Consider the following 22938-nt stretch of genomic DNA (forward strand, 5'->3'; position numbering starts at 1 on the left):
CCAGGGGCGCCCTCCACAGTCGGGATGCCCCCGCCTGCCTGCCGCTGCCCCCACCAGCTCCGTTCTTCCTCCATGTGCCAGTGACTTGGCTGCCCAGTTCTAATTCACGACTTAACATCAATTAATCTCTAGAAAGGGATTTTTTGCTTTGAAAATAGAACAGGAGGGGCGGCCGGGTGGTGCAGTGGACAGAGCACCGGGCCTGCAGTCAGGAGGACCTGAGTTCAAATCCGGTCTCTGACCCTTAATAATGAGCTAACTGTGTGGTCTTCGGCAAGCCGCTTAACCCCATTGACTTGCAAAAAAAAATGTAAGTGGTGAAAATAGAAGGGGAAGAAAATGCAAACATGTGCCCCTAAGGAGTCAAGGGCCCAGATCTCAGTCTTCCCGAAGGAGAGTGGGTTTATTCTTCCAGCAGTTTCTACCTAGCCTTGGTCCCACCGGAGTCACCATCTCAGCTGCCTGGAGGATGCATCCCCAAGGTCATCCCTTGCTCCTTGGGGCATACTTGCTAAGCTGGCTAGAAAAGCTGGTGTAGATCCCAACTCCTGGATTTGAATGTCTTGCTCTTTTGGTCAAAGCCCCCCTACCCACCCCCTTCCCCTTCTACCTTTTTCACCTACAACTCCAGAACAAAATCAGAAATCAGAAAAGAGCCAGACCTGCCAACCTTTGTGGGGAAAACGGCTCATTAGCTAATATTTTTTTTAGGGTTTTTTTGTAAGGCAAATGGGGTTAAGTGACTTGCCCAAGGCCACACAGCTAGGTCATTATTAAATGTCTGTCAGATTTGAACCCAGGTACTCCTGACTCCAGGGCAGGTGCTTTATCCACTGCACCACCTAGCCATGCCTCATTGGGTAATATTTTCAAAGGAACCAAAATAAGAGTGAACCATTGAAAAGGGAAAATATCCCAGTTTCTGTCCCCTAATGTCTCAGTTCCAGATACCCAGGCCATCCCAAAGGTTCCTCCTTACCCTATGGGCAACAGACCAAGACCAGGTAAAGCATGGCTATGTATGCTCAAGTCTCCTCATGGTGCTCCCCTTAAATATCATCATAGGGGAGATATCAGAGAGCCAGCTACCATGGATAATAAATTCTTGTGCCCACAGAAATCATTTCCAGAGTGAAAGGGGCATGAGCCACATCAGAAGAGGGAGGCCCCAACCTAATGAAACCATCCATTTCTCCCTTCTAAGAGCCTTTTCATCTGTCCCCCACTGCTGTTGTCAAAATCTTGCACTTCATATTTCAGGTTTCCTTAAAGGGAGGTCCTCCTCCACCAAACTCTGGGTGCCAGCCACATTGGTAGCTTGGTCTGTTCTGCATCTCATTCTGCCCCCTTCTGTCTCGGGGTTTTTCTACAGTCTCTTCTGCTGCTATCAATGCTTCATTCTCTTTCAGAAAAAGCTCAGGGGCCATCTGCTCTGATGCCCAGAACTAGGAGTAAGTTCTCCTTCCATTCTCTCAGTTGCTTCTCAAGTCACTATTATGGGATCCAGAAGACACCCAGACCTTAGAATTCTAGAGGCAGAAAGGAATTTAGAATGTGGGGTCAATGATTGTTGTTCAGTTCTGTCTGATTCTCTGTGACCCTACTTGGGGTCTTCTTGGCAAAGACATTGTGTTACAAATGAATGAAAAGAAAAAGGCTGCTAGAGTGAGAGAAAATTGTACATTTTATTCAGGAACCTTACAAGATACACCTTGCAAGATACAGGTACCTCACTCCTAGGGGTGAGCCATATTTTAGTTTCAGGAGTCAGGTAATTTATTGTCCTCAGAAACTCTTTCCCCTCCCTCTTGGATGTTCATAGGCTCTCAGAGTTTGAGCTACAATGTAAAAGGTCCGCCCATTCCATGATATGGCCCTAATATGATCCCCCCCCCCCCACATCATCCAAAGCATGATATGCTAAAGAACCCCAGTCCTCACAGGGGGTGTGTGGGTTAATATTCAATTACCTAATTGCTCAGACTCAGTAGCATTAGGTCAAGCTCTCTAGGTCACTCTTGACCTTTGGGGTCTGGTATCCCTGGAATGAGATTAGGAAGACTCTTCCAGTCTTGTGATTGGCTGGGCCATTCCCCCTTTGTAATGGATTCCCTATGGGCTCCCCTCCACATCCAGTGAAGACCAACACCCTACATTTCTCACATTGGAGTATTTGCCATTTCCTTCTTTTAATCTTGTTACAGATGGGAAAACTAAGGCAAACTGGGTGAAATGACTTGCCCAGGGTTACATAGTTCCTAAGTGACTAAGGCCAGATTTGAACTCAGGAATGAGTCTTCCAGGACTCTGTTCACTTATGGTACCCCCTGTGTGATTTTTGAGGAAGACTCTTCACCTTTTTGCTCTTGAAATTTCTCCTTCTGAAAACAAGGGGATCAGATTAGAACTGCCCTCAGCTGTAGGATCCTTGACTCAATGTCTCTTTGTTTCCCGATCTGCAAACAGCCACTTCAGCTCTAATTCTGTGATGCTGTCATCTAGTCCAACCTCATCATTCTACATAGGATGAAAAATAGCCCCAGAAAAGCTGGCATTCACTCAATCCCATATTGCCTGTTCCATTTTCCATGGTCTTTCAAACATCCCTGTCACTGACTCAGTAATCACATCAAGTTTTTTGGAAAAATTTTTTTGACTGTCTGAACTTGCTCAACAGCATAAACGTATACAATGATGAATGGGGGAAAAAAAGACTTCTTATAAAATCAGAAACCCTAGTTATAACCTGGTTATATACTGATTTTAAAACAATTTCAAAGCTATCTTCCTGGCTTATATCCTGCTGAACTATCTGCTGTTTCATGTAACCTTTTTTTTTGTTTGTTTTAGGCTTTTGCAAGGCAAATGGGATTAAGTGACTTGCCCAAGGCCACACAGATAGGAATTAAGTGTAGCCAGATTCCAACTCAGGTACTCCTGACTCTAGGGCCTAGCCACCCCTTCATGTAACCTTTTAAACTATATGGTCTAGTGATTTTAAGCATATAGTTCCAAATCACACTCATCTTTTCAGCATCTGGACTGAGTGACTTGAATTCATCAAAACCTTTGTAATGTAAATCTCTTAATATTCTTTTATTCCCCACCCCTTTTTAAAGCATCAGTTTCACTCATCCCTTCTTCTCATCCAATTTTCTCCAACCAAAAAAATTTAAAACCTTTTCATAACCATTAAGTATTTGGAAACAAAACACGTCCACAGAGCAGCCATATCTCATTGTATAGCTCTAGCCCATCACCCTTCTGTGAGAGTGTAGAAGTAGTGTATTCTTTAGAGTAATGATTGGTCATTGCATGGATTAGAATTGCCTTCCCAGTTGATCTAATTTACAGAGCTGTGGTCACTGTATAAATAGTTTTCTTGGTTCTGCTCACTTTACCCTGCCTTAGTTAATTCAAATCTTCCCAGGTTTCTCAGAATCCATACCTTTCATAAATTCTTAAAACACTATAGCATATCATTAATTCATATATCATAATTTCTTCAGCCTTTCCCAAATGGATTCTTTGCTTCAACTCAAAGTGATTCTATGTTATTTTGTATACAAGAGTCTTTCCCCTCTTTCTTTCATTTCTTTGGGGCATATGCTGGTTTAAAGGTTATCTATGGTTGAGGGACTTGAAGCATATAATTCCCAATCACACCCATTTTTTTCAGTATATGAGGGTGTAGATTATCTGCACTGAATGACTTGAATTCATCAAGGAGAACTCTGTTATTGTTACTCACTTGGGTATCAGTAACCTGAGAACCATTTCTGTTTATTCTGTTTGGTAGAGAAAATCATAGCAAAATACAAAATGAGCAGGTCTGGCTTCTTTGTGTTATTCTTCCCCCATCCCCTTCTTCCATCAGTCACACCAAACAGTGGATTCAAGTTTCTATCTATAGAATCATGTTTTTGTTTTATTATTTATCCCTTCATTTCCATTTACTTTTTAAAAAGGACTCAACATATTTTATCTTATGTGACCTTTTAAATACCTTACATTGGCGTGTTCAGTCATTTTCAGTTGTGTTCAACTCTCTGTGACCCCATTTGGGGTTTTCTTAGCAAAGATACTGGAATAGTTGGCCATTTCCTTCTCTAGCTCATTTTACAGATGAGGAAACTGAGAGAAAAAGGATTAAGTGACTTACCAGGCTCACTAGTAAATGTCTGAGGCCAGGTTGGAACTCTGGAAGATGAGTCTTTCTGACGGCAGGCCCGGTGCTCTATCCACTGCACCACCTAGGTGTCCCTAAGTTTGTATAGTGCCTTATAGCTGCTGGGGCAGGTAGGTGGTACAGTGGGTAGAGTGCTGGCCCTGGAGGCAGGAGGAACTGAGTTGAAATCTGGTCTCAGACACTTGACATTTCCTAGCTGTGTGACTTTGTGCAAGTCACTTGACTTGATTGCTTCACATCAGGGGCCATCTCTAGTTCTCCTGATTCATATCTGGCCGCTGCACCCAGATGGCTCCAGAGGAGAAAGTGAGGCTGGTGACTTAAGCACAGTACCCCCTCTCTCAAATCCATTTTCTTGTCATGGCATCACCTCCCTGATGCCATGATCTTTGAGAATGAAGGATAAATAGGATCATCAGCACCTTAAATTTTTTTAAAATTTCTCCTTCCCACTGTCCCACAGTCATTGAAAACTTAAAAATCAAAACCCCGACAACTATAAGTAGTCCAGCAAAACAAATTCCTATTGACCATGTTCAAATATGCATATGTAATTCTAGATTTTAAGTCCATTATCTTTTTGGCAGGAGGTAGGCGGCATGATTCATGTTTAGACCTCCTGACTTGGGGTTTATCCTAGGATTAGTCAGAGTTCTAAAGTCTTTCCAAGTTGTTTTCTTCTTTAATGTTTTTGTCCTTGTATAAACTATTCTCCTAATTCTGTTCACTTTATTCTCCCTCAGATCTTGGAGGGGCTCCAATTTCCTCATTTCTTTAGGATAATCATATTCTAGTACATTCCTATTCCATCATTTGCTTTGCCATTTTCTTTTTTTTTATTTGTTTTCCAATTATATGTAAATATAGTTTCCAACATTCATTTTTGTAAACTTTTCTCCCTCCCACCCTATGATAGCAAGTAATCTGATATAGGCTATACACATACAATCTTGTAACACACATTTCCATATTAGTCATGCTGTTAAAGCAGAATCTGAAGAAAAATGGAAAAATCATGAGGAAAAAGCAAAAAAACCAAATTTTAATAGGTGAAAACAATATGCTTTGATATGCATTCAGATTCCATAGTTCCTTTTCTGGATGCGGATTGCATTTTCCATCACAGGTCTTTTAGAATTGTATTGCTGAGAAGGGCTAAGTCTGTCATAGTTGATCTTTGCTCAGTATTGTTAATTTATGCAATGTTTACACCTATTCAACGGATTAATATGACAGAAAAGGAAAATTATCAATGTCACAGAGAATATAGAATAACTGGGACACTAATGCACCATTGATGGAGTCCAGAACTGATCCAACCATTCTGTTTATTTTATTTTATTTTTTTTTTAGGTTTTTGCAAGGCAATGGGGTTACCTGGCCTGCTCAAGGCCACAAAGCAAGGTAATTATTAAGTGTCTGAGGCCGGATTTGAACTCAGGTACTCCTGACTCCAGGGCAGGGGCTCTATTCACTGCACCACCTAGCCGCCCCTGATCTAGCCATTCTGGAGAGTCATTTGGAACTATGCCCAAAGGGAAATAAAACTAGCCATACCCTTTGATCCAGCAACACCACTACTAGTTCTGTATCGCAGAGATAACAAAAAAGGGAAAAAGATCCACATGTACAAGATTATTCATAGCAGCTCTTTTTGTGATGGCAAAGATTTGGAAATTGAGGGGATGCCCATCCATTGGGGAATGAACAAGTTGTGGTATATGAATAATGGAATATTATTGCTCTATAAGAAATGATGAGTAGGCAGATTTGAAAACACCTGGAAAGATTTACATATTGAGTGAAGCAGCTGAACCAGGAAAACATCACCATTTTCTAATAGGTGCAAACTCCCTTTGTTTCTAGTGAAAAGAGCTGCTATAATCCTTTTCCTTTTTCTTTGAATTCTTGGGGTGATAGGGCCAAGAGTTGGGTCAAATGGTATGCCACAACTCAGTAACATTGGGAGAATCGTTTCTAATTGCCTTCCAGAATCATTGGCCATGTCCATAATTCTACCAACAAAGCGTCAGTTTGACTGCTTGCCTAAAGTTCTAACTTCTGTTCTGGCCTCCTTTACCCACCCATAAGGGTGAGAGGAAACCTCGGAGTTGCTGGAATTTCCAGTTCTCTAATTAATACTGATTTGAACCATTTTTCTAAAATGGTTATTGGTAGCTTGCATTTTTTACTTTTCAAAGTGCCTGTTCATGCCTTGGCACTGTTTCTCTACTGGGGCATGGTTCCTCTTACTCACATAAATTTGAATCAGTTCCTTATATATTTTAGAAATGAAACTTTTTTCAAGAGAAACTTACCACAAGAACTTTCCTCCTTCCTAATTACCTGTTTCCCTTCTAATTTTAATTCAAAATTTGTGTAAAACCTTTATAATTTTACATACTCAAAACTGTATAGACATTTTTCTTCTTGACCTATGGTTCTTTCATTTATCCTTTTATTTTTATTTTTTGTAGGTTTTTCTTTTTTTTTTTTTTTGGCAAGGCAATGGGGTTAAGTGGCTTGCCCAAAGCCACACAGCTAGGTCATTATTAAGTGTCTGAGACTGGATTTGAACTCAGGTCCTCCTGACTCCAGGGCTGGTGCTCTATCCACTGTGCCACCTAGCTGCCCCCATTTATCCTCTTTTAAAAAAATTGTTTATTCATTTTTCAGTAGTATCTGACTCTTTATAATCCTTCCTAGGTTTTATTGGCAAAGATAATGACAGGTGAAGGAACTGAGGCCAGCAGGGTGAATTTTGGCCATGGTCAAACAGTTAGGGAGTATCTGTTTTGAATTCAGGAAGATGAGTCTTGTGGACTTCAGGCCTGGCATCCTATAAACTATGATACCACATAGTTGCCCTTATCCTGTTACCAGTCCTTATTTCCATCATATGTGTGTGTAAGTATTAGGCATGTTTGTGTTCTGTATACATATATGCTATATCTGTATTGCTATATACATATATGCAATTATGCAGCCTCAGACACTTAATAATGACCTAGCTGTGTGGCCTTGGGCAAGTCACTTAACCCCATGGCCTTACAAAAACTAAAAAACAAAACAAAGAAAAATTCTACTTTTCCTCCTCTTTGGAACTGTTTCCTTTTGTGTCTTCAGAATTTGATGGTTTAATTTCTTCCATAATATCCCATTATATCTTTCATCCTTTGGTGAAGCATTTCCCTGTGAAGCAGCCAAGCCAATCTAGTTGAAACCCCCATCTTGATCACTCTCTCCCCTCACACCCTGATAGAGGCAGACCCAGCAACCTGAGCCCAAGCACCTTTGGAAATAGCCATGCTTCCAGCCCAGACCCTTCAGCTGCTATCCTGGGAAGCAATCTATGGGGAAATGCATCCTGGTCCTGTCCCTGTGGGGTTGCAATCACAGTTACAGAAGACCCTAAACAAAAAACAACCTGTTAACAAAGTCCTTGGCATGTTAATCATAATAATATTTATATAGTGCTTATCAGGTACTACGCTAAGCTTTTTAAATCATTATCTCATTTGATCTTCACAGCTTCTCAAGAGGGAGCTGCTATTGTTAGCCTTCTTTTATAGATAAGAAAATAGACAAATAGAGGTTAATCCATTTATCCAGTTGGTAAGTGTCCTAGTCTGGATTTGAACCTGGTCTTTGATGAGTTCATTTCTATTGCCAGTGCTTTGCACATAGTAGGCACTTAATAAACACTTCATTTATCTGTTCTTTCCCATAAATAATTTCCCCAAGAGAAATTTCATTCAAAGGATCCTACCTATGGTTCCTCTGAACCTTTTGACATGTGCTCTTCTAAAATCTAAGGAGGTCCTATTTCCTCTCCTTTTATGCAGGTTCTAGTAAGGAGTAATCCCTCATCTCCAATCTGGCCATCAATTCTACCCCAACAACCAACTCCTCTATTGTTTAATCAGATTTGAAAGAGACCTAGCTCTTGCTGGTTCTTCCACCTTTTGAAGCAAGAATTACCATGGAAACACTTCTGCTTTTGGCAAAGAAAGAGTGTGGGGGGGAGACAAAGACAAAAAAATAGAGAGAGTAAGAGAGAGACAGAGAGGGATAAAGATATGGAAAGAGACAGAGATATACAGATAGAGTGAGAGATAAGAGAGATACAGAAACAGAGAGGCAGAGATACAGAGAGCCAGAGGAGACAGATTTGAAGAGCACTGATGTGGATAAAATTGAAGTCCTCCATCACTGTTGCAAACTTGTCAACTGTAAACTTTTCCTCTCCTTTCTTGCTGCCTGGCGGTCTCTGGCGTAGCTGATGATAAAACCACTTGTTCCTGGCCCAGGGACTGCAGGCCTCAGTCCTTGCCCAGATGCTCTGATACCATTTTCCTCTACAATTCTCCTCCTCCCCCCACAGGCACATCTTAACATTCAGGGGCCGCTTTGGGTCCCTCTCTTATTCATTCTTCTCATCTTTGCTTTTCTCTGGGCACTTCTCCATTCCCTCCCAATAGGCCACTACTGCAGCTTGCCTCTGGCCTGGACCCTGCGGGGATCTGGGCCTAGACCCTGGCTGCTTCGTGAAGGGCTGGTGCTGGTCTCTTTCTGGGCCACCAGGGTCTGGCTTGTTGGGGCCACACAGCCCTCGCCTTCCTGCCTTCTTCTCTCTTTCCTCCTCCCTCCCTCCTTCCCTTCCTCCCTCCCTTCCCCCTCCTCCCTCCCTCCCTCCTTCCCTCCCTCCCTCCCTCCTCCCTCCTTCCCTTCCTCCCTCCCTTCCCCCTCCTCCCTCCCTCCCTCCTTCCCTCTCTCCCTCCTCCCTCCCTCCTTCCCTTCCTCCCTCCCTTCCCCCTCCTCCCTCCCTTCCTCCTTTCCTTCCTCCCTCCCTCCTTCCCTCCCTCCCTCCTTCCCTTCCTCCCTCCCTTCCCCCTCCTCCCTCCCTCCCTCCTTCCCTCCCTCCCTCCTCCCTCCCTCCCTCCTTCCCTCCCTCCTCCCTCCCTTCCTCCTTTCCTTCCTCCCTCCCTCCTTCCCTCCCTCCCTCCTTCCCTTCCTCCCTCCCTTCCCCCTCCTCCCTCCCTCCCTCCTTCCCTCCCTCCCTCCTCCCTCCCTCCCTCCTTCCCTCCCTCCTCCCTCCCTTCCTCCTTTCCTTCCTCCCTCCCTCCTTCCCTCCCTCCCTCCTTCCCTTCCTCCCTCCCTTCCCCCTCCTCCCTCCCTCCCTCCTTCCCTCCCTCCCTCCCTCCTCCCTCCTTCCCTTCCTCCCTCCCTTCCCCCTCCTCCCTCCCTCCCTCCCTCCTTCCCTTCCTCCCTCCCTTCCCCCTCCTCCCTCCCTCCCTTCCTCCTTTCCTTCCTCCCTCCCTCCTTCCCTTCCTCCTCCCTCCCTTCCCCCTCCTCCCTCCCTCCCTCCTTCCCTTCCTCCCTCCCTTCCCCCTCCTCCCTCCCTCCCTCCTTCCCTCTCTCCCTCCTCCCTCCCTCCTTCCCTTCCTCCCTCCCTTCCCCCTCCTCCCTCCCTCCCTCCTTCCCTCTCTCCCTCCTCCCTCCCTCCTTCCCTCTCTCCCTCCTCCCTCCCTCCTTCCCTTCCTCCCTCCCTTCCCCCTCCTCCCTCCCTTCCTCCTTTCCTTCCTCCCTCCCTTCCTCCCTTCCCCCTCCTCCCTCCTTCCCTCCCTCCCTCCCTTCCCCCTCCTCCCTCCCTTCCTCCCCTCCCCCTCCCTCCCTCCAAAGGAGCCGCGGGAAGGGCTGCGGGGGAGGGAGGAGGAGGAGGGAGGGGCTCGGCCAGGGCTGGCGGGAGAGGCGGCGCCACTGCGCACGCTCAGGCCCGGCCAATGGCCGGCTTGGCGGGAAGCAGAGGCGGGGCCGCGTCGCGGGGCCGCGTCCCGGCGCTCGGCCCCGCCCCCCTCGCCCTCCCGGGGAGCCCCGGATGAGGAAGTGAGGCGGCCGCGGGGTCCCGGCGGCCCGGGCGGGGGCGGGGCCGCGCCGAGGGGGCGGGGCCCTGGCGCGGGCGCGAGCGCGGGCGCGGGCGCGAGCGCGGCCCCTGCCCCCAGCGCCGGCTCCGGGAGCCCGGGTCCGGGTCCGGCGAGCGCGACCAGGCCGGGAGCGGCGGGAGCGGGTGAGTGCGGGCCGCCGCCCCCTCGGGCCCCCGCCGGCGCCCGGCCCCGGGGAAACTGAGGCCCGGCCCCGATTCGCCGCCTTCCCCCGCCGCCTCAGTTTCCCGCGGTCCTGCGCGGGCAGGGCGGGCCCCGAGGGCCCCTGGAGGCCCCGACTCTGCGGGGGGGGGGGGCCCGGGGGCGCCGCGCCACCTCCCGAGCCGCCGAGACGGGACTTGAACCCAGCACCCGGGCCCCGCAGGGGCCGAGGAGCAGGCTCAGCCCGTGGCCGCCGGGCTGGAGGGGGAGGGGCCCGAGGCGGGGGGTGCTCGGGGGTCCGCGCCGCGGTCCGGGCTGGAGCCCCGGGTGCCGGGAAGGCCCGGCAGCGGGGGGAGGGTCCGCAGGCTGGGAGGCGGTGAGGGGGCAGCCTGGGGGGGGGGGTGCCCACTGCGTGCCGAGGCCGCCCGGCCCTCGGGGGGCTTCCGGTCCGGGGGGTCCCAGGAGAGGTCCGGCAGAAGTGGGGGCCAGCCTCGGGGGAGCTGCCCACTGGCTGTCAGACCCCGCGCTGGGCCACGGCTACCCTTGGGCCCCACGGCCGAGACGGCGGTGACCTGGCCGGCACCCCAGAGGACTGCGGGCCCCGCTCCCTGGCCGGCTGCGCCCCGCTCCCTGGCCCTGGCCGGCACCCCAGAGGACCGCGGGGCCCCGCTCCCTGGCCGGCTGCACCCCGCTCCCTGGCCGGCACCCCAGAGGACCGCGGGGCCGCTCCCTGGCCGGCACCCCAGAGGACTGCGGGCCCGGCTCCCTGGCCGGCTGCGCCCCGCTCCCTGGCCCTGGCCGGCACCCCAGAGGACTGCGGGGCCCCGCTCCCTGGCCCTGACCGGCTGCGCCCTGCTCCCTGGCCCTGGCCGGCACCCCAGAGGACTGCGCCCCGCTCCCTGGCCGGCTGCACCCCGCTCCCTGGCCGGCACCCCAGAGGACCGCGGGGCCGCTCCCTGCCCGGCACCCCAGAGGACTGCGGGGCCGCTCCCTGCCCGGCACCCCAGAGGACTGCGGGCCCCGCTCCCTGGCCGGCTGCACCCCGCTCCCTGGCCCTGGCCGGCACCCCAGAGGACTGCGGGGCCACTCCCTGCCCGGCACCCCAGAGGACTGCGCCCCGCTCCCTGGCCGGCACCCCAGAGGACTGCGCCCCGCTCCCTGGCCGGCTGCCCCGCGCCCCTGTGGCGCAGACCTGGGGGTCTGTGTTACATAGTAACGGGCGAGTAGAGGCGGGAGCTGGGCCGGCCCTGGGTGCCTGCTTCCCCCCTCCTGTTCTGGCACCCTATGGGAAGGCCTCCGGTCAGTCGGACTTCCAGATTTGATTGGTGCAGAGGAGAGCTGGGGGTCCCGTTCAGAAGAGCCCCTCCGTTCTCTGCCTGTGGAATCTTGGGTGTCACTTCTTTCTTGGCTTTTGCCCTTGTGCAGTCTTTTCAGTCCTGTCCAACTCTTTGTGACCCCGTGGGGATTTTCTTGGCAAAGATACTGGAGTGGTTCTACTCCAGTTCATTTTACAGAAGAAGAAACTGAGGCAGACAGGGTTCAGTGACTTGCCCAGGGTCACACATCTAGTACATGTCAGAGGCCAGAGGAAAGTGAGCCTTCCTGCTGCCCTATCCTGGGCAGGGCTTCTTAACTTGGTCAATGCTATGGATCTTCTGGGCAGTCTGAGGAGGCCCTGGTTTCTTTTTTTATTTGTTTGTTTTGGTTTTTGCCAGGCTATGGGGTTATATGACTTGCCCAAGGCCACACAGCTAGGTCATTATTAGGTGTCTGAGGTTAGATTTAAGCTCAGGTCCTTCTGACTCCAGGGCCCATGCTCTGTCCACTGCACACCTAGCTGCCCCAACTTGACTTGCTGTTTTTAAGGTAGTCAGATCTGTAGCATTACCAAGGAAACCAATTTTGTTGAGATGCAGTTATGAAAACATTGAATAAAAAAATTCATGCACTCTGGGCTAAGAGCCCCCCCCCAACCTGATGATGTCTATGGTTTGGTCCAACTCTGACTGGCTATAATGTCAATGGTTAGTGCTTGCCTCTTGGCATCAGAGGAAACATTCAGAAACATAGACTTGGAGCTAGGCTCTGAGTTCAAATGTTGCTTGGGCATGTGACTTCCTGGGTGGAGCAATACTTTCAAGCTTTAAGGTCCCTTCCCTGGTCCCTTCAGGATTTGTTAGTTTATTAGGGGGAGCAGTTCCTTCCCTAGTTCTGATGTTAACCCACCTTTGCTTTCTCTTTCTGTGGATTTTTCCCAGTTTTTCCCCTTTGGGCTGCAGGCCTTCCTATGTGACAAGGATAATATAGACACCAGACAATATGGATGTATATTTCTGGAGATCCATCATGGTTAAGAGGACTCCAGGAGACTTTGGTTGTGTAAACCTGCCCACCCTCTTTCCCAGACAATTAAGATTTCCTGATTTTTTTTAATTTAATGCTTTTTTTTCTGAATCTTTAATTTTGTAACAGTAGGACCCCCCCCCCCCCCCCCCCCCCGCAAGTTTGCAGCTCTGGGACTCAGCATCTGAAAGCAGTTTCTGACCACCAAAGAGGTCAGGTGACTGACCCATTAGCACACAGCAATTGTAGAACCAGATAGGAACCCTGGGCTTTCCCAGGGTCACAGAGTACAGATGCACTGTGTTCTCTCATTCATATACTAAATATAAATTCTCTTGATGTGACACTGTGGTTTGCCAGATACTTTACTAATATCTCATTTCTTCCTCATAATAGCTCAGCAAGTGAAGTTGCATAGTTATTATCATGTTCATTTTACAAGGAGGGGGGAGACTTAGTATGCAGGTAGTGAAATGACTTGATACAGGTCATAACTCCAGTGTGTCAGAGCTGGAACTCCATGTCTCCTTACCCCAACTGAAAGCCTTCTTTTTTTTTTAATTAAAATTGATATTTTTTATATGATTGTAATTATCCCTAGTCTCCTCCCTTTTACCCCCAGAGGGCCATCCTATATAATAATGATTTTTTTAATACATGAAAAAGAAGCTATAAAATCAGTATAACTCATCAGTAAAGCTCCACAGTGTGCAATACCTTTGGATCTTTCACCTCTACAAGGGGCTGAGTTAGGGCTGTCTGCTCCTCTCATTTCCCTCATGCCCAACACTTACAGTTTTGTTTCATTGACTTCAGATGTTTCCACGAGTTGTCATTCTTTCCATTTACACTGTTGTTTCCTTGGCCCTGCAGACTTCACTCTGCATCAGTTCATGGAGCTCTTTCTAGGCTTTATATTTATCACATGGGACTTTGCATAGAGCAAAGGAATATTACATTTCAGTCATGTACTCCAATTTGTTTAGCAGTTCCCTCGGTAATGGGCATGGGCTTCTTTCCCAGTTTTTTGCTACCACAAAATGGACTGTTGTCACTTATGTTGATGTGGGCTTTCTCCAATATAAAACTCTCCTTTCTTGTTGTCATCCTCAGCCTTTCGGTACTCCTCCCTTACATACCACCTCTGGGTAAATGGATAAAACAGCCAGTTGCCAGAGATGAGTTTGCTGGATTAAGCATCTCTGAAGTATCTCTGCTCCATCGGGGTGGGTTGAGTCGAAGACTGGCCCTGTCCCTGAGCTCATTTCCTTTCGACCAGCAGCTTTGTTGTTAGTAAAGAGCTCGAGAGTCTGAAAATATCTCTTTGTTTATTATTTGATGGTAGGGCGGCATGATGATTTCTCTGTACCCAGCTCGGAACAGTTGAAGAAAGCACTAGGCCAAGATGAGAACCAACAAAGTCTACAAGCTGGTCATACACAAGAAGGGCTTTGGGGGCAGTGGTGAGTATTGCCTTGTGACTGGGGGCTTGGGGAAGGGGAACTGCTGGGAAGAGGGGGTCCACTCTCTGAGGCTAGCACCTGTGGATAGTTCAGAACATTGCCAAAGCAATGATCTGAATCCCAGGAGGGGAAACCTTCTTGGATGAGATCATTTTGTGAATTGGCCAACGTTCCCCATGGTTAGTGATCAGACAGCTCTAAAGTGTTGTAGTCTTCCTGATTGCATTGAAAGGCCCAACTTGAAAATAGAATAATAACTTTCATCTAATTTGAGCTTATGAATCATAGGAGCCTTCTATCCATCATCTTATTTGGACTTGCTATCACTCCTGTGAAATAACTGCTTTTAGGATTCCCATTTCACAGATGAGGAATCCGGGACCCTTAAGTCCTTTGATTTGGATTAAACAGCTCCTCAGTGCTGTGGGGCTTTCTGGCTTCAAGACTTGGCAGGGATTGTGAGAGCAAGTATACAGGAGAAGCTATTTATCTGATTGTAAAGGAGACTTTGGGCTTCCCTCTGCATGGACGAGTGGCTCACCCAGGGGTCTCCCAGCTGCAGCTTGCCCTGACTCCCCCTTCCCTCCCCACCAGCAGTGTTCTCTCTCCTACCAAGTTTCCTTGGATTTGCTCAGTTTTGTAGCTGGGGGTAGGGGGGGTGGGGAAGGGGGAGGAACTCTTTGGTTTTTTTAATGACAGTAATACTGCAAAGCCTCCTGGTTGGACTCTTCCCCCCCCCTCCAGATTCTCCACTCTCTGCTGGCAGAGCTCAGGCCTGATCTTGTCCCTCCCCCTCTTTCATTACTTCCAGTGGTTGTTTGCCTATTACATTCTGGACTTGTCCAGCCATCTCCCCCTACTGCCACCCCTGGTCACTCAGAGTACTCTAGGGTTCAGTGACACTGCCTCCTGGCCTCTTCTCATTTTCTTTGATCATCCCCAGATCTGGGGTGCTCTTTGTTCTTCATTCTGCCTCCTGACTTCACCTTCCCCTGCTGCAGGAAGGCTTTGCCAGTCCTTCCCTCTAAGACAGCCCTAATTCATCCTGTCTAGATTCTGTTTGTCCAGAGTTGTTTCCTTCTCTTCTTTTTCCCCTCATCAGACTGGGAGCTCCTGAAGGTCAGTCAAGGGTGTCCTTTGACCTTCTTCTGTAGTCCTCGAGCCTGGCATGGTGTCTTGTCCACAGTAACTGTTTAATAAAGAGTTGCTGAATTGGCTCAAATCTGGCTAGTTTGGAGGCAAGAGGAAGCCAAGGGATGAAGCCAAGAGAAGAGCCCAGCCCCTTGGCCTGACTCTACCAGGCTCTTTCTGTGTGATCTTGACCTGTTCCTCCACTTACCTGACCTTTGGTTTCCTGCCATCCAAAGAGAGGCTCCGCTTTTTTTTTCTTTTTTTGCAAGGCAAATGGGGTTAAGTGGCTTGCCCAAGACCACACAGCTAGGTCATTATTAAGTGTCTGAGATTGGACTTGAACTCAGGTCCTCCTGACTCCAGGGTTGGTGCTTTATCCACTGAGCCACCTAGCTGCCCCGAGGCTCCGCTTTTCTTGAGCTTGATGACTCTGAGGTTACAGGACAATCAAGGCCTTTGTAGCTTGTTTTTGATGTTTGGGGAAGAGATGGGACATCATGGAGTGTTGGAAAGAGCTTGAGTTCTGGCATCAGTCCCAGGATGTGGCTGCAATCCAGATTCAGCCACCTGATAGCTGTGTGACTTGGGACAACTGACTGAACCTCTCTGAGGTTTGAAAAGAAGGAGCTGGGCTGTGATCCTCAGTTCTACCTCTAAATTTTATCCTTTTGTTGTGGTTCAGTAGTCCTTTGGTCATGTCCGAGTCTTATCCCCATTAGGGATTTTCTTGGCAAAGATACTGGAATGGTTTGCAATTTCCTTCTCCACTTCATTTTGTCTATGAGGAAATTGAGGCAAACTGAGTGAAGTGACTTGCCCAGCTCTTAGGTGTCTGAGGTTAGATTTGAACTCAAAAAGAGGATGTCAGATGCCTGCCTGTGATGGCGCCACCTTCCTGCCTCAGTTTCACCTCCTCCCCCCCGACATGTTTGTTTGATTCTGCTGGTGAGGAATGAACACATAAGGATATATTCAGTGATGATAAGAGTCTGAGAAGTCTATTTTGGGGAGGCGTAGGGTATCAGCATAATATTCAACACAGTCAAAATTTAGATATTGACCAAGTTTCTCATATAGTCATTTGAATGTAAGGCCAATAGAGGAGAACTAGAAGTTTTTAGAGAAAGTTAGTGCTGTTGGGGTCTTAGTGGTTATAGTCCAATGGCTTCTTTTATTTTTTATTTTTATTTTATTTTTAGGTTTTTTTCCCAAGGCAATGGGGTTAAGTGACTTGCCCAAGGCCACACAGCTAGGTAATTATTAAGTGTCTGAGGCTGGATTTGAACTCAGGTACTCCTGACTCCAGGGCCAGTGCTCTATCCACTGCACCACCTAACTACTGCCCCCCCCCCCCCCCCCATGGCCTCTTCATGGAGGTGAAGGAACAGCCCAGGGGCTTGAAGCTTCTACCACTCCCAGACACACCAAGCTGATTGGAGATAGGAGAAATAGGCAGACTAAATCTTCAGCCCTCCTTCAGCCAGGAAGCAATGCTAGACACCATGGATGCCAAGATAGAAAGGAACATTTGATTGACTGTGTGCTAGGCCTTGCCCACCTCCCTGCTGGCTGCAGGTATGAATCCCTTCTCTAAGTCACCCTGCACTTAGCATATTTGTTCTATCACACAACTGCTGGCCATGGGAAGGAGGTTGTGCAGGGGGTGATTGTCTCCATTTTACAGGTGAGCAGACTGAGGTTCAGAGGAGTCATGGCTTGCCCAGTCTTACAGCTAGTTTTGTCTGAGGACCTGTCAGGGTGATGGTATGCCACACTAATAGATCTCCTTTTGTCCTCTGTATCTCAATTTGTTCCAGCTCTATTGGCTTTCTCCTTTTTTGGGGGGATCCCTATGAGGAAACAAGCAGGGAGACCATAAGCCTTACAAATATGACTCACCATCACAAATGACCCAGGCTTTTTGGGTCAGCCCCTGGTGTTGACTGAACCCCCTACTTTTCTCCTCAAGTGGAGTTTTTGAGTGAAAGACCCCATGGGATCCCCTGGGACAAAGCCTTTAACATCTGTTGGTATCACTTTCCTCAAATATAGAAAAAGGAGGCTGACTCCAAAGCCCCTGTAGGCCCTAAAAATTGCCATTTGAAATTGACTGGTGCATTTTTGGGGTCCTGTGGGAGGTTGTTGGAATCAGAAGGACAGAACTTGTAGCCTGATGCTTGTATTTACTTGTTCTGGGGCCTTGCTTAAAGGCCTGGCATCTTCAAATCTCAATTTCTTTGCTTATAAAAGGAGATCCCTTCCCATGACTGGGGGGGGGGAATCCCTTTGAGAAGCTTCTTATGGGAATGAGTTTGGGTTGGGATTTGGGATTTCACTTGCTGCTTGGGCTATTTTTTCTTTGCAGATGATGAGCTCATGGTGAATCCAAAAGTGTTCCCCCAGATCAAGCTGGGGGACATTGTGGAGATTGCACACCCCAATGACGAGTATAGGTAAGGGCTCTTTCTTTCCCTGGGGCCAGGCATCAGGGAGGCCATGTGGTTTTCACATGGTAGTGATCCCAGGACAGGCTCGGAGATGGGTGAGCCCCACATTGGGGTGGGGATGTTATGAGCTCTGAGATTTCTTGAGGAAAAGGATTGTTCACGTGCAGAGATAGACTGGGAATATTCTGGCAGCTCTCCTGCCTGGCCTGGCAGAGCAGTGAATGTTGGGGCACTGGGAAATTGCTGGCTCTCTAATTCCAGGGAAAGGGTTGTGGCTCAGGAGGCCTGGGTGGGAAGTCACCCTCAGACACTTGCTGGTTGTGGGGTGCCGAGTTCAGTTTCCTCATTTGTAAAATGAAAGCAGTAACACATTAACTGCTAACCAAGGTTCTTGTGAGGAAGGAAGGAAGGAGTGAACCTTTGAAGAGTAATTCATAGGGTATGAGGACACAGACACAAAAATGAGATAGTTCCTGCCCACAGAGAATTACTTTCTAATAAGGAAAGATAGAACATCTAGGGGAGTGGTTGCTAAGGAAGGGAAATTACCAGTGTGGTGGCTGGAACCACAGGATTGGAGACTGATGCCTCCTTTCCAGGAATGGTTGTACTGATATGGTTCCTGTTGCTGGGGTGGATGGGAGGCCTGGGGATATGGAGAGCTATGGGGAAGATGGGAGCATGAAGATAGCCAGAATGAGTCAGTGAGCCTGAGGGTACTCCATCTACCACACCCCAGGAGTGAAGTGACTGGCTCAGGACCTTTCAGACAGTGGAGAGCAGAAGCTACATTTGAACTCAGATCTTTTTTTTTTTTTTTGGCAAGGCAAGAGGGTTAAGTGACTTGCCTAACATCACATAGCTAGGTAATTATTATTTGAATTCAGTCCTCCTGACTAGGGCTGGTGCTCTATGCCATGTGCCACCTAGCTGCCCTGAACTCAGCTATTATTGATCAACTCCCCCATTAACAGTAATCCATGGTATGATCTTGGTGCCCTACAAGTCTTTGCCTCATTGATTCTGAGAGCTTCCCACTCCCAGTGGGGAGCTGGAAGGGTCTCTTTCGGTGGGTCTTCAAACTGGGAGGGCCAAGGGCTCTGGCCTAGAGTGTCTCAACTCTTCTGTCCCTTTCCTTTCTAGCCCTCTGCTCTTGCAGGTTAAGTCACTTAAGGAAGACCTACAGAAAGGTAAGATATATTGTGGTGGGTTTGCTGGTGTTGCCTTCAGGCCCAGAGCAAGGGTTTGATCTTTCATCTTTCAGAAGGGGATGGAGGGACCTGGATTTTAGTTTTTTGTCCAATTTAACTGGGAATTAAACAAAACAAACTACACACACACACACACACACACACACACACACACACACACCCAGTTACCACACCCCCCATTAAATGCAGACTTTGGGAGGGAAAGGCTTCATGCAGAAGCCTTGTCTTTAAGGATGAGAGGAAAGACTCAAGGCATATATGGCAGCATTTCATTGCACAGGCCTGGAGATGAGAATTGGAGTGTTCTGTGTATGGAACAGAGAACTGTCCAGGTGAACTCAATCATGGAGGGAAGGGAGGAGGAATCAGGGCCAGGGAGCAAAGGCCTTGAAAAACCAAGCAGAGGAGTTTAAATTTGATCCCAGTGGCCATAGGGAGCGGCAGAGGTGGTTGAGTGGAGCCATCACCCAGTCAGATTGTGCTGGTGACGGCCGTGTATGTGGCTCTGGTGGAGAGCAGTCTCCTTTATTTCCCAGAGTGGAAATATGCCTGCCTGGATGCTGTAGAGAATACGAGATTCCACTGTTAGCTGGCAGCCTGTCCATGCTCTCTGCATGGAGAAAGAAGACATTTCCCATTCTTAAAATCATACAAGATGTGATCAACACGTCTTAAATGCCCACTATGTGCCAGACCCTGGGGGATGCCAATTGGAATTAATTGTGTGACATGAGAGACACCGGCAGAGGACCACCCAGCATGTGTGTTCTTATTAGAAGAAGGTGCTGTATTCTATGAGTGAAGCAGAATTGCGGTAGTTCAAAAGAAACTAGAGATGTGCAAATTTGGAGAAATCTCCACTCCAAACGTTTCTATGGACTATTTGTGCCTGATGTGGCTAGGACCTCCCAAGCTTGTATTGGTCTGATCAGCTGCAGTAAGACACACTGTCCCTTGATCCTGACAGAGTGAGGTCATTTTGGTCTTCTTCCAGAACAAAGGACAAAAACCAATTGCCACCGAAGTGCTCCTCTAAATACTTCATTGTGCTGTGAACCTTCATCTCTGCCATTGATCTTGTGGAATCTGCTGAGTCAAAGAATATGGACAGTTCCATCATTTGTCTTGCATAATTCCAAATGCTCTGCAGAATGGTTGGACACATTCATGGCTCCTCTCACAGGTTATGAATACCTGTTTTCCCACAGTCCCTTCACTCTTGAGCTTTGCCAGTTCTCATGGTTTGATATAAAAAATTTTCATTCATCTTCGTGGTCTTGCAGAATTGATAGTTTTTGCAATTTTGGTATAATATGAAGTTGTTTTTAATAATAATCATCATAAGCATTTATATAATGCTTTAAGATTTGCAAAGCTCTTTACAAATATTTTCTCTTTTAGTTCTCATAACCACCATGGGAGGTAGGGACTGTGATTGTCCTCATTTTACCAGGTAAAGAAATGGAGGCAGGTAGACATTAAGTAACCTTCCCAGGGCGCACCATTAGGAAGTGTCTTGAAGCCAACTTTGACCTTGGTCCAGGGCTCAGGCCACCATAGCACCTCACTGCTCACTTCAGTCTGTATCAGTTCAGACAAATCTTCCCAGGTCTTACTGAAGCAGTCTCTTTCTTCATTTCTTAATGGCACAATAGTAGTAGTTGTCTCAGTCTCTGATGTCCCTGCAGCATCCACCATCCTTTTCTCTCTAGGTCTGGTGGTACTACCTTCGCCATTTGACCTCCTCAGTTTGTTTTCTTCATCTTTGGGTATATCTGATCCCTCTTTCCCCTTGGTGTTCTTAACCATTCACCTGGATTCATTTGCATCTTTATGAAGATAATATCCACATCTAACCCTAGTCTCTCCCCTGAACATTACTGACTGGACATTACCACCAGATGGCCTGCTGGCATCTTATATACATTGTGTCCAGAACAATTTATTTTGTCCCCCACAAAACAACCCCGTTTCCAGTCAATTAATGAAACAAGAAGCACTTGTTACATATTTACACTGTGCCAGTCTCTGTGTGGGGTGGAGTGGGGGGAATTCTGAAGATGTGGGTTCAGATCTCATTTCAGGCACAGCTCTCTCAGGGACCCTGCCAAGTCACCTACCTTCTCTTCTTTAACTTCATTTTTTTAAACTAGGGGATCAGACTATGTAGCCTTGTTCAGATTGTCATCCTGTGACCTTTATCCTCTCCCAGGTTTGCAGTCTGAACATCATCCCCAATCCCTCACTCTCACCCTTCCCATGCACAAACAATTGCCAAATTTGCTTCCTCTACACTCCCACAACAGCCACATGTGTACCGATCCTTGTGACCTGTTCCCCTGGACTGTGGTAATCATCCTTGGCCCTATTACATCAGGTCCCTCCCAACTCCTTTCCATCATCCATGCCACTGCCAAAGTACAGGTCTGAGCAGATCACTCACGACTCAGTAAATTCCAGTGGCTCCTTTTGACTGTAGGTGCCAATGTGGACTATTCCTCTTGCCACATAAAGCTTTTTATAATTTGGCCCACCATTATCTTTCCATTCTCATATATTAATCCCTTATATCGTCTCTGAAATTGAGTCGCACTGGCTTCACAAAGACTTTAGGGAAGTGGTCCCTTAGAGGAAGGGCCAGTCACCCACCGCCACCCCTGGCCATCTGTGGTGCAGATGAGCCAGCTTAGCTGAAACTGCAAAGCCCTGGGAGAGACAGACAGATGGGAGGATGGCAGGTCACAACCACCTTTACCACTCTTTCCCCAAAGCTCCCCATGTTGACCACAAAGGACTCTTGGGTACAGGAACAACTTGCTTCCAGCCTTGACCACTCACATAACATTGAGAAGAACAACCCTTGTGGCAAAGGGACCAGAATCCTTTCCACTACCAGCCTCAGTCACTGACCAGCTGCTACTGGGAGCCCCCAGGATAGTGTGCTCCCCAAGAGCACCAGCCCTTCTTTCATTAGGAAGCAGTCTGAATGAAAATAGGGCCTTGCTCCTGCTTCTTCCAGGACTACAACTTCAACCTCTTGTGCCAACACAGCTCCCACAGACCCAGAAGAGGCAGTTGTCACCCCCCCCCCCAAGTCCCTGTCCTGGAAGATGTTCAGCATCAGAAATTGAAAGGACTTTGTCTGTGAAAGAATAGGTATTGCCAACTGCTTTACTGCTCCCCTAAGCTCCCATGTGGAGCTGAAACTTCTAGCAGGGGGCTGTCTGCTCCCTGGGAAGGGGAGCTCTTTTGAGAGCAAGGACTGTCCGACTTACCTCTTTGTATTCTCAGTGCTTATCGCAGAGTAAGAGTTTAATAAGTGATCATTCATTCATTCATCCATCTTGTATTCCTGTGCGTTTGTCCTGGCTGTCCCTCTTGCTCAGCATACTTTTTTGTCTTTTAGAATCCCTGGCCTCCTATAAGATTCAGCACAAACTTTTTAGGATTTTTAGGGAACTGCAGGCCTAATATTTTAGTGGTGTGATGTGGCCATCATGGGAGTTGATTTCCTCTCAGACTGCATGATAGGGGCACTCCCTCTAGGAGTTAGGAGGTGATGGTCCTGTTGTTCTCTGGTTTTATGAGACTCCCATTTGGAGGATTGGGCTGAGTTCTGGGAACCACCTTGATAAGCAGGAGAGCATCTGGAGGTTGAGAAAGAGGATTTTGGAGAGCCCTGGTGTCATGAATGAGAGCATCTGTGAAGGAAGGTGCCTTTGTCTTCTTTTTGAGGCTCATCTCACAAGGTCTTTCCAGGTCCCCCAGGCTGCTTGTGTTTTCCCCTGGGGTTACATTCTATCCACTCTAGATGCATCTTGGAAATAACTTTTTTCTTTATGTATACTTTTTCCCCCTCAATCAAATGGAACTCTTTGAGGGTAGGCACATTAGACTTTTTATTTCAATTTCTATGCCTTGCACGAGTGTAAATTCTTTTTTTAGAAAGATTTTATTTTGAATTTTATAATTTTTGCCCATTCTCACTTCCCTCTCCCCATCAGAAGGCATCTGTTAGTGTTTACATTGTTTCCATTGGATACTGTAAATTAATAAATATTACTTGATTGA

General features: G+C 47.9%; 1 protein-coding gene across 9 annotated transcripts in view; it reads left to right on the top strand.

Annotated features, from left to right (window-relative positions):
• Positions 1 to 1704: 1704 nt before the first annotated feature.
• DEPDC5 (DEP domain containing 5, GATOR1 subcomplex subunit) overlaps positions 1705 to 22938 on the top strand; it is a 114187-nt gene continuing 92953 nt past the window's right edge. For 7 of the 9 annotated variants that reach the window (XM_074206414.1, XM_074206418.1, XM_074206417.1 and 4 more), the window contains exons 1-4: positions 10167 to 10256; positions 13961 to 14078; positions 17575 to 17662; positions 18800 to 18846. In XM_074206414.1, coding sequence (XP_074062515.1) covers positions 14021 to 14078; positions 17575 to 17662; positions 18800 to 18846 — 193 coding nt within the window. In that variant the 5' untranslated portion in view covers positions 10167 to 10256; positions 13961 to 14020. Of the gene's footprint in view, positions 1726 to 5542; positions 5594 to 10166; positions 10257 to 13290; positions 13842 to 13960; positions 14079 to 17574; positions 17663 to 18799; positions 18847 to 22938 lie in introns of those variants that run through there. The other 2 variants (XM_074206415.1, XM_074206416.1) reach the window with 2 other exon arrangements.

Source organism: Macrotis lagotis, chromosome X (assembly GCF_037893015.1).
Source record: "Macrotis lagotis isolate mMagLag1 chromosome X, bilby.v1.9.chrom.fasta, whole genome shotgun sequence".
NCBI lineage: Eukaryota > Metazoa > Chordata > Mammalia > Peramelemorphia > Peramelidae > Macrotis > Macrotis lagotis.